The sequence below is a fragment of the Gavialis gangeticus genome, unplaced genomic scaffold, assembly GCF_001723915.1.
Source record: "Gavialis gangeticus isolate Ggan-Ray unplaced genomic scaffold, GavGan_comp1, whole genome shotgun sequence".
In the NCBI taxonomy this organism is placed as follows: Eukaryota; Metazoa; Chordata; order Crocodylia; family Gavialidae; genus Gavialis; species Gavialis gangeticus.
The window spans coordinates 44,822,594-44,833,862 of NW_017728998.1; the positions used below are offsets into that span (position 1 = coordinate 44,822,594).

An 11,269-nucleotide genomic window follows, 5' to 3' on the forward strand; every position below is an offset into this window, starting at 1 on the left:
TGGGGCTTGAACACCAAACATAGTAAAAAAATATCTGGTTGTCAGTAAAAAGTTTGCAGATGGTTAGTAAAAAAAAAAAAAAAAAATCTTGCAGAGGCAACCCTGCTTGACCGCAGCAGTAGTTTTATACCATGCTCCCCTCCCACTGGGTATGGTAAGCACTCCCTCATCCTTTCCAGAGAGACTGAAAACTCCCTACGCCCAGGACTCAAGACATTTCCTTCATGCTGCTCATGTGCTCATGACCTTCCCCTCCTAATCTTCCTCTGCTCCCTAAGAAATTGGCACCACTAGCCCCAAGAAACAGCATCTCCCCTCCCCTGGATACAGCTCCACCCAGACTCTTCCCCTTGAGGCTGTCCCCACTCCTGGGGATACCATGTCCCTACTTCTCCTCCCCTTCCCTGGATATAGCATCCCTTTTTGACTTCATATGACATCCCACAAGTCAGCAGGTCCCCCAGCCTCAGGGGACAGTACACCCAACCCTCTCCTGGTCTGTACCTTTTGCATGGTCCTTGTCCAGCTGGTTGGCAGTTTTCTTCCAGTCTTCAATCCTGTCCTGCAGAGGGTTAATGAGACTCTCCATCAGGGCACTGGAACAAGGGAGACACAAAGAGAGCAGGGGTTAGAGAGACCCCCCACAGAAAGGAGGCAGAGGCAGGAGCAGGCACCAGAAACGGACAAGGGCAAGCACCAGCATCCCAGCCGGGCACTTGGAGCACTGTTGGAAGAGAGCTCACAGTGCCAGAATCCCAGCGGGCATGGGTGGATACAACAGTTCAGAGCACCGACTGGGAACTGCTGGGAACAGCTCCTTGCATGACAAGTGAGAGGCAAAGCTAACACATCCAGAGGAGTGTTCTGGACTGTCATGGACAGAGAGGGTCTCAGATGTTGTGCCTAAAGCCTCTAAGGGGAGACCAGAGAAATCCAAGGGCTGGAATGGAGGGAGAGAGGAGACTGGCATGATATTGTACATAATCGCAGCAGTTGGCCTACAGCTGGTTTTGCAATGGGATCCTGTACACTTGCTAAGTTCTTGCTAGCCCAATTGTGCAGCTCAGGGTGGAATTTCACCCTGGCAGCAAACGGACGGACCCTGCCTGTTGGAAGCTCTCTTTTGCTGTGTAGGCACAGGGAGGGCTCATCCCATTGCATGTGTCTGGGACCATCTGACAGAAGGAGAACAGCCTCCATCTGTTTCACTGAGACATTAAGGCCAAGATTTTCAAACCTGAGGGCCTAGCGCTTGGCTCCTATTTCTATTTTTAGGCACCGAGTCACTGCTTTGCACTTCAAATGCATGGAACACTCTGCCTGCTGAACAAGGACTTCATTGAGTGCTCTTCATGTCGCTGGGTCAGAGTCCCAGGGAGGACCCCAATCCCCAGCTCTCTGGATGCCCATCACAAGGTGAAGAGACTTAATGTCACCTCCTTCATCCTTGGGGGAAGGCATGGCTGAGGCTGGCAGACTTGTGTCCCTTGGGCCCATTGGACTTACTTGGTGAATTGCCTCAGTTTGGCCTCGATGCTGCGGTGCCGCATGCACATGCGAGTCAGTGCGGAGCCAATGTCCCTTGTGGCCCCTGGAGGGAGACAAAATCCTTGTTACGGCAAAGTGCCACACTCTGAAAGCCTCTTCACTGAACTGGAATGCCAGCCCCTTCACCTGGGCACTAGCCTCTCCCCATCTGTGCAAAGCAAAAACTATGTACTAAGGGCAAAGTGCTATGACCACAATCCATTCCTGTTGGGATCCACTAATCCAATACAGGATTTCCCTGAGGTTGCACCAAGCAAGACATGTTCAAAGCCAAGTATGTCAGAATCAGCTGGGAATCATGCTGTGGAGCATTAAACACCCAGAGCTGGATTTCTGTGAGCATTTGACATGGAAGAGATGACTATTTCTGTGCCCAAGTGAGAACATGCTGGGTGCACCCCCTGCTTTGCTGCATCTATGTATAGTATCATGTGTAAAGTAAATAACAATGCAGCAGGGAGATTTAGGCCTTGTGGGGTTTGCAAGGACTGAAGTTATGGATCAAGCCTGTTGTCAGGGCTGGGAGCCCCCTGAATCCAAAATCCAGCCTGTTTTCCTGGTATCCTCAGCTGGAAATGATCCTGAGATCTGCAGCAGAGGTTACTATGACATTGAGGGGCCAGGGAGCAGAGGGTTCAGCAGGCCAGAGGGGCATCCCATCTGCTGAGCATTCACTTCTCTCTGTTATAAGCTGGTCAATATAAACCTTCTTATTTAGTCAAGCACGGCTGATCGTATCTGAAGCCAAACCACTGACTGAGTGGGAATTAAGAATCCCCTAGAGCTCTCAAAACCCCTGGACAGCTGAGAGCTAAACGCATCCCTACGACAACCCCACCAAGGTCCAAGGACCAAGGTCACTGGTGTCACAGAGACAGATGGTTTTACCCCAAGGATGGATTTAACCCAGACAGTCTACTTTACTAGCCAAGTCTGAACTGCTATTATGCTTCAGGCTGCTTTTTCCCAGCTTTTCTTCACCAAGGAGTACTGCTCACCACTGGCCACCAGAGGACAGCCTGAAGCCAAGAATAGCTAGAGGTGGGCTGATCCTTGGTCAACATCCCCAATTCCAGGCAGAGAGAGACTGTGAGAACAGGAGTGAGGGGAAAACCAATATGCCACACAGGCTGATTGGCAGAGACTGATGGGGAGACGAAGACCGCCTTAGGAATCTCCTCTAGGCCATGCCACAGCTCTCTTGCTTGGGAGAGAGCTCAGAGAATGTCCTCTCAGATCAATCTGATCCAAGGGCAGGGGCCCTGTAGGGAGAGGTCCCAGCTCGGGCTTAAGGATGGAAGGGATTCTGAGGTCAAGGGGCATAACCCTCTGGCCATGGACATGGGTGGGAGAGCTGAGCCCTAGGAGGGTGGGTCTCAGTTTGGGCCAGTGGGCTGATGCTGTTATATCCAGAAGGGGGCATTGCTGGGGCCTAACTCAAACTTTTGAGACCTTGTGAATGTGTTGCTTAGGGGCTAAGACAACAGGATCTGGGAAGCACATTTATGCCAGCTGGCCACAACCTTCAGACTTCATCCATAGCCACGCACTGCCCCTGAGCTCAATCTTGTTCCAAAATTCAGCTTCAAAGGGGAACTGGAAGCAAAGTAGGGCACAGCCCATCTTCCTGTCCCACTCAGGATGAGAATTTGCCCTGTGCTATATTTCTCCTTTTTCCCCTTCACTGTGTCAACCTGGCCCTCAGGGGTCTCATCCCATCAGCATCTTCCCTCACACCCTCCCTCCTCTTGCTCTTCTGCATCATACATAGTTCTGTTCTCACCCTTTTAAACCCTTCTTCCAATCAGTGCCAGCCTGTACCCTCATGCACCCTTCAGCTCTTCAAGGACTCTGCTCCTTCTGTCCATCATTCTAGCCTACAAGCCTAGGCCCCAGGACTTCACTGTCAGCACTGTGCTGTACCAACTCAGAACACACAGCTGAAGCAAGGAACAGATACAGATCCTTACACTCCTGCAGCTCCCTTCACTGGACCACTGTAGTGTCAGCTGAAGAATTCTCATCCCACCTAGCAGAAGACAGCATCAGCCCAACTCCTCTGCCATATACCACATCTTGGTAGCATATTATAATCTTCAACCCTCCAACAAAGTGTGTCCATAACAAAACACGCAGCTTGTGCTCTTTCAGAGTCAACAGCCCTTTCCCTGCTCCTGCCCTACACTACAAGCTCTTCAAGCTGTGGGCCTGTTTGTAAGGTGCTGTGTCTGCTCATCACGCTAAATAATAATCCTGCCAGCCTAACACATGCTCTCCTCTAACTCCCCATTCCCAGAGCTGCCCACCTTTCCCCAGGGAGTGCACCTGGAACAACAAGCTAGCGTGCATCAAGGCCATTTGGGTGCAAGGGCTAATCAGTATAACCCTTTTGTCTTGGAAGTGCTTTTTGCCCATCAGTTGCTTGGGACCAGTGATTCAGCTGTCACATTTCTGCAGGCAGGGAGAGGTGTGTGTGTGTGTGAGGTAGGGAGAGGTGTGTGTCTGTGTGTGTGTCACATTTCTGCAGGCAGGGAGGTGTGTGTGTGTGTGTGTGTGTGTGTGTGGGTGTTCTGAAGGACAGGGGACATCTTGTCAAGCTGCAACATGAGGTTTGACAATGAGATGCAATGTATGTATCTAGCAAAGGACTGGGAAAAACTCAGAGAAAGAGAATACAGGGGGAGGTAACCTCCTGGATGCAAAACTCACAAGCTGTTTAGATCCCTGGAAGAGACAATTTGGGCGTGGGTGGGATTTCTCTGGCTTATCCCTTTACTCATAACTCATGGCTCAAGGCTGGTTCTGTTACTCTGGAGCTCTGAGCTGCAGACGGCAAATGCAAATCCCTCACATGTCTGGGGAGAGTCCTGATGCTTCCTCTCCCACAACAGGCATCTACCACTTGGACCAAAAGAGAGCGCCTCTTGGCTGCAGCACTAATAGGCCCCATATGTTCCCTGTGACTCAGACACCAGGACAGGATCACTCCTGCTTGCAGACAGGGTATGTTATTCATTTGCATTATGACAGCAGCTGGGGCCTCCTTGTGCCAGGCACCATGTACACATCATAAGGCAGATTCCTTGCCCTGACAGGCTCACCATCCAAACAGGTGGGGTGGGTGTAGGGGAAATGGCTCCTGTCTTTTGGTATTTCCTAGTAGCCTCTTAAAAGCAGGCAAAGCTTGCTCATATTCTCCACTGGGTCTTATGGGGAGTGGAGGGGTGGGGGGAAGAAACAATATGTCTCCTCATTGCCACCTTTGGGCAATGGATCTGTGTGTGTGTGTGTGTGTGTGTGTGTGCGTGGGTGTGTGTGCGTGCGTGCGTGTGTGTGTGTGTGTGTGTGTGCATGCACGCACAAGATGACTATCATCCTGGGTTCACACATTGGGAACTCTCAGAGCCAGGAAGAGGAGTTGGTAAGAGGAAAAAGATAATGCTTCCTAGCTAGAGCTGGGTCCCTCATGTCCTCTGTGAACTGGATACAGAGTAAGACCTGTAACTCAAATGGGTAGTGGGTTACCACATGCAAACTTCTGTTCCTGAAGACCCCACCAACCCAGCCAGCACAAGCAAGGCCATGGTTACTGTTGGGGTGCAGAAGATCCCTGCTGAAGTCAACAGTGAATGCTTGGATTTAAATGCAGAACAGGTGTGAAAAAGTCTATCACAACTTACTATGTCCCCAAAGGGGACTTTGAAAAACAAGGCATGGGTGTTCTGCAGTGTAACATGGGCTGTTGATCTACCTCTGGAGGGATGAAGCACTAGGTGTGGCTAGTGCTTAGATGAATCCTTGGGGAATACCTCAGTGCTGCTCAAAGGGAATTTGGTGAATCCCTAGGTGAAGCTGGGACTTTTACAATTGTTGTCCCCACAGAACAGATGGAGCTATCTGAGGACATGTAACACTGTAATCATACACATTCACTATATATCCCCCTGTGCTGTTTTTAAGGGATGGGTGTCTATCCAGCTGTGCTGGCCACACTAAAGCCGGGATAATTATATTTTGCCTGACATGAACCCAGTGCAGACACAGCCTACCTCACAAAATTGTTGTGCAGTGCTTTCTGTTAAATGGCTGTCATGTTCCACCCCAGAAACAGTTGCATTCAGTACTTAATATCGGTAACTCCTCTCAATGGGAGCACAGTAGTTATGGAAAAGGTACTATTTATTTTTCCTGTCCATCTCCTCCAGGTCAAACATAGAGCCCCTCTTACCATCTATAGTTTATCAAATTGTTTATAACAGCAACTCCCCTAGCTTCACAGAATGTTGTCTAGTGCCTGCCAACTTCTCCTTATTTTCAACTCTGCATGCGTTAAGTGCTCCCCTAAAGCTCCTTTTCCAGGTACATGATTGCTAGGGTTCCCACAAGATCACAGGGGATTATGAAACAGACCCATATCGATGAGAAAGATCACTTTTCTTTAGCAACCCACAGTTTGTGATGAGAAATGGGGGAAAGGATTGGTATGCAGGATAACAAATGGGAGGAGAGTTGTCTACAAATGGCCTCTCCACTAGGACATGATCCACACCTGCTATGGCCTTGTTTCTACAAGGGGGGAAGGTGCCATTTTAGAAGCACATTAATAGATGCCCTTGGGTTAACACATGAATGGCACGTGCCCCCAGCGGCTGGGGGGGGCACAGCTGCACCAGCGGTGGCAGAAGCCCAGTGGTGTAGAGCTCCCGCAGATGCTGCCAGTGTTGTTGGCAGTGGGGGGTGGGGAAGCGGCAAGCGCTGATAGGTGCCGCCGGCAGCGTCAGCAGTGGCTAGGGGCAATCAGGGACTGTAGCAGATGCTGCTGGCACGGGGTGCCAAGCAGCGACCGCCTGCAGGAGCCGCCAACAGTGTTGGAGGCACCTTTTTGCAAGGGGTGCACTGCCATGCATAGGGGGTGCATGTGCGCCCATGCGCATCCCCTACACGTCGCCCCTGGCTTAGCATGTTGTTGAGCAGAACTTTACCCAAGGCATACATGGACAGGCCTGCTAAAAAATTGCTGGCTAGCAGTGGTTAATCCCACCAAGAGTTAGGCAAGACCAACAGGGCAGCATGAGCAGCTTAGCATCCTTCAGGGGGAACCCACTGGAGAGAGAGAGACCATCCATGGAGCAACCTCAGGTTATGAACTTGAGCCATGAATCATGTGGGAGAAATTGAGCAAATGCTCTTTTCCCACCTCCCCAGAGGGGGCTCTGGGATGTGGACACAGCAGGGTCCCATTAGCTAGGTCTGACTGGAGGATCTCTCTGGTCATAAATTTCCTCAACTGGTCAGGGAAGCTCCAGCTGCTGCTGTTGGCCATTTCCTATTGTGTCAGCATTTTGAAGAGTTCGCTGTTGGTAAGTGATGGGCCCCATGCTGGCAATAGCATGATTCTCCCATATTGGCAAGGGTCTGTTTGCAGTTCAGGGCTGCTGGAGAAGTGGGGAAGGACGGCGAGACAGAAGCTCTGATGGACCCTGCTGGGCCTTGAGGGCCGCTGGTTTGGCTCAGGGAAGTGGCCACAGTCACCACAAGGGCTTGTCTGTTTGCTTTCAAAATACAAATAGGAGCCTCATCCCAGCAGATGGGGAGTAGATGCAGGATGCCAGGGTGGCAGACGCCGGGTCCATTTCTGGGAAGGAGAGGGCTGCAGGGAGTGCAAGAAGGAGGGGGCAGGGACAGGGAATGGGAGTGAAAGGCAGGGGGAAGGCAGAAGAGTAGCAGGAAGGGAGCACAGGAAATAGAGGGAGTCGTCCTGGGTTCTCTACCTGTCTTTGACACCTTGCTGCATAGTGCCTCAGTCTCTACATCTGCCTCATGATGTCAACAGTCACAACTGCACAGGTGCCCAAGGGGGCAACATTACCCCATTAGACCCCCTGTAGAAAGCAAAGCATAATTTCCCCACCTTCCACATCTGTTGGCTCCTGCCCTCCTCTCCCCGCCACTGGATGAGACCCATTTCTGCCCTGAGAACCTAAGGGGACACCCCTCCCTCTATGGGTTGCTCTGCCCCTTCCCTTTTGCTAAGGTGGTCAGCTGGTCACCACTGTCCCTGCAGGCCCTGGCTCCAGCAGCACCTGCTGGGCAGCTGCACCGAGGGGGAAGGCTGGGTTAACTCATTTCCTTGTGAGCTCATCGAGACAGGCGGCCGCCTCAGCTCCAAAGCCATTTAGAGAAAGAATTCATTTCCGCTGGCTCTCCCCTCCCCACCTCCCTGAGCTGACCAAGAGCATTTCCTCTCCCAGCTGCTCATAACTGAGCTTCCCTCATGTTAACCCCCACAGCTCCCTCTTGCCTACACTATCCTGTCTCTCTGTGCAAGGACATAAGGAAGGGAGCTATCCCAGAATCCCCTTTGTCCCAGGTCAGACTAGGGGAGAACTGTCCCCAAATTCTCTCAGTTCCACATCGCTTGAAAGGGGCCTAGAGTAGAGTCCCCCCAGTTCACACCAGGTGGGATGAGGCCCCAAATTCTCCCTGCTCTACTCTGGGCAGGGCTGAGCCATCCCAGAGTTCACTCCATCCCACCAAAGAAGGGAGAAGTATCTCTCAGAGTCCCTTGCCTCACTTTTCCTGGATCATTTCCCCCAGTTTCCCTGTTGTTCCATCTCTTCTGTAGTTGAGGTTCATGCCTGGCATGCTGAAGGTCCAACGTCAGCTCCCACCTCTGGCCCAAACGGAAGTCTGTACCACTCCCCAGTCTGGTTAGTGCAGCACTGCTAAGAGGCAGAGCACATTAGCATGGGTGTAATTGCCATGTGAATGTGGTGATAGAGCCTGGGAATACCAAATGCAGGCCAAAAGTTCCATTTCAGCGATGGAGTCCCTGAGAAATGCTCTGAAATTCAGGAGCATCCTGTAAAACTCAAAACAGTTGGTTGCTTTACCCAGAGAGGTTGGGAAAGGGAAGGAGCCTGAGTGGAGGGGAGGGTGCACAGGCCTATAAAAGCTCCTTAGCCAGTAGGGATAGGGACTCAAAGGGGTGTGTGGGTGCCAGAGCCAGGCATCCCTATAGCACATGCTGCTGTGGAGACTCTGGGTAATTCAAAGCTATAGAGCTGCTCAGAGGCAGCTCACAAAAAGCTGCTAACCACAAAGAGCAGCCCCAAATAAAGACATAACAATGGCTTAAACTTGGTTTCGCTCCCCCTTTTCTAGGCTGGGTCTGCTGGAAGGGCAGCATGGATCTTAGCCTCTGGGTTTATATTGTGCACATGCTAAAACACAGCAGAGTGCAAGCAATGCCTTCCAGGAGCTGGGAGCCAGCAATCCCCAGGACCCACACTTAGCACGACAATTGTTCTTGGAAAACATTTTAAATGTTGCTACATTGTGCACAGATCACACCAATATGTGCCCAGGTGGGCCATTTTGACAGCAGGAAGCTAGAGACCTAAAGGGTCTTATTCCCCTACCTCACAGCTGTACCAGAAAAATGAAGCAGCCTAGTTTGGGAAGATGACAGAGTGCTAATTTGCTCTCAGATCCTTTGTCCAGTACACTGTGCTTTGACTTAAACAGTCCAGCACCCATTCAAAAATCATAGATCAGGCCTCACAATTTATTAGATCAGGTTAGCAATTATGAGATTTTAAAATATAATTGGCTTCTATTTGCCTTTTCAATGAAAGGTGAGAGCCTCCCCTAATCACATGCAACCAGAAGCAGAGGCTTTAAGGGAAAAAAGACACCAAACACTATAAATGTCATAACAAAAATGACTGGTGATGACTGATGTGGTGCTCCCAAGAAATTCTAATGACTAAAAGTGTCCACTGTTTGGACAAGGATCCTTTGAAGTGGAAGATTTGAAAAAATAATGCAGCCGACACCCTCTCCCCAACAAGAAAAAACACTGCTGGGTTGTAAGTCTGGATGGCAGCAGATTGTCTTGTGCTGTATTTTTCCTCAACTTCCCCCAATTACTCTGGCTTCCTCAGAACCCAGCTTAATAAGAATTACTGAAGGTCTTCTCTGACTCAAGAGATGCTCTCTGGCTTTGCAATGCAGCATGTGGAACAAGAGCTGTCAGGAAGTGAAGTACAGTCACAGAGATTATTCCATATGCAAGGAAATAAGCTCCAAAAGGTCTGTCCTGAATGGCTGTCTGCCTGAGTATGAGCAGCTGCAAACCTTTAGCTGAGCTGAATAGCTTGAAACTGTTTTTTTGTGTTTAAAAATAACCACGGTTTATTTCTAGGGTGACCACGGAAAGCAAAACCTTTCTTTGCCTTATATGGTGGGTGGAAAGCTGTGAGGGGCTGGCTCACCGGGGTCAGGGAGGTGAGCAGAATTTGTGGTAGCAGATCAGAAGTGGAGGCTAGACAATAAAGCTGCTCACTCCACCCTTTATTTTCTCTTTTTTGTCCTCCGCCTGCAGCCCATCTCCTCCACCTCATTTTCAGAAAACCACACTCAGCTTTGGTCCTGCATACACTGACAAACATGGGTAATGTGCTTTCAGTGGGACTTCGCATGTGTAATTCACTTGTACCCATAAGCCTACAGGATCATCAGTGCCTGCAGGATCAGCTCTTCATGCTTTCATTACATTTTATTGGATCTTCCCTGTGCCCCACTGGGGCCTTCCTGTGATGTAGTGTGCAGGGGAAGATGGAAGAATACTAGCCTCCAGTTTGGCTGAGCAGCCACCTGGGCAGTCCTGACTGCAGACCTTAAGATGGCAGCCAAGTTCAAAGCCTTGGACTCCCCCTGGATGTGATTTTGTGGTGTGCAGCAGGCCTGGCTCAAGATAGGTGTCCACTAGGGCTGTGCAAAGCTTCGGTTCGTGATTCAATTTGGAGAAGATTTGGCCTGATTTGGAGGCCGAATCTCTGAATCAAATCGCTCAAAGCTTTAAACTTTCTAAATCGATTTGGAGCCTCTGAATCAAGTCTGAAAAGATTTGGTGATTTGGAAGGCAGTCTTTGAGGGGAAACAGAAACTTAGAAGGAGGGGGAGTGGGGGGGAGGGGAAGCAGGGGGGGAAGGACTGATATCTTTAGCTGGCCAGTGAGTGTGATTTCTCCCCGAGTCCTCTTCCAATCACAGTGTCTGGGAGAGGGACATAAAAACAGCACAAAAGCCTCTGTCTGCAGGCTTTCTGTGCCTTTCCTGAGCTGGTTCTGGGCAACAGTGTCAGAACCGTACTGGAATGGCTTGGCTTCCTAGTCAGTTGCCTGCTCCTTTTTGTTCTTAGAAAGGACTGGATAGGATATAGCTTAGCTTAGCTTAGCTTAGCTTAGAATCTCTCTACTTTACTTATCCAATTCATTTCTTTCAATTTATATTTGTTCTCTTTTACTTGTAAAAAAGAAAGCTCAGTATTTTCCCTGGCAGTGTGATCCATCACTGTGCAGGGAAGCACATTACACACACTCACACACATGATAGAAGAAGTCAGATATTCATAGAAGAAGAAGAGATTCAGATTATATATAGTTATTAGTTATTAATATTATTATAGTTAATTTACATACAGACTAAAGACAACACAGAAGAAGTCAGATAGAGATTCAGATTGAGATTAACACACACAACACAGAACTCAAGAGTCTTAGAAGAAGGAGAAGTCAGTCACACATCACAGAAGAACAACACAAACCATACAGTTATTCATAATCAATAATCATCAGCAAACTGCAGTCCACTACACACAACACAAAGCAAACAAATCACACAACCCAGAAGGAGTCAGATATACACACACCTTTTGC

The 11,269-nt window shown here is 49.7% G+C and overlaps 1 protein-coding gene across 1 annotated transcript in view; it reads right to left on the bottom strand.

Moving 5' to 3' along the window:
* MTSS1L (MTSS1L, I-BAR domain containing) overlaps positions 1-11,269 on the bottom strand; it is a 140,701-nt gene that overhangs the window by 39,118 nt on the left and 90,314 nt on the right. The window contains exons 5-6 of the mRNA XM_019505826.1: positions 1,507-1,591; positions 505-596 (exon numbers count right to left, since the gene is read on the bottom strand). Coding sequence (XP_019361371.1) covers positions 505-596; positions 1,507-1,591 — 177 coding nt within the window. The remainder of the gene's footprint in view (positions 1-504; positions 597-1,506; positions 1,592-11,269) is intronic.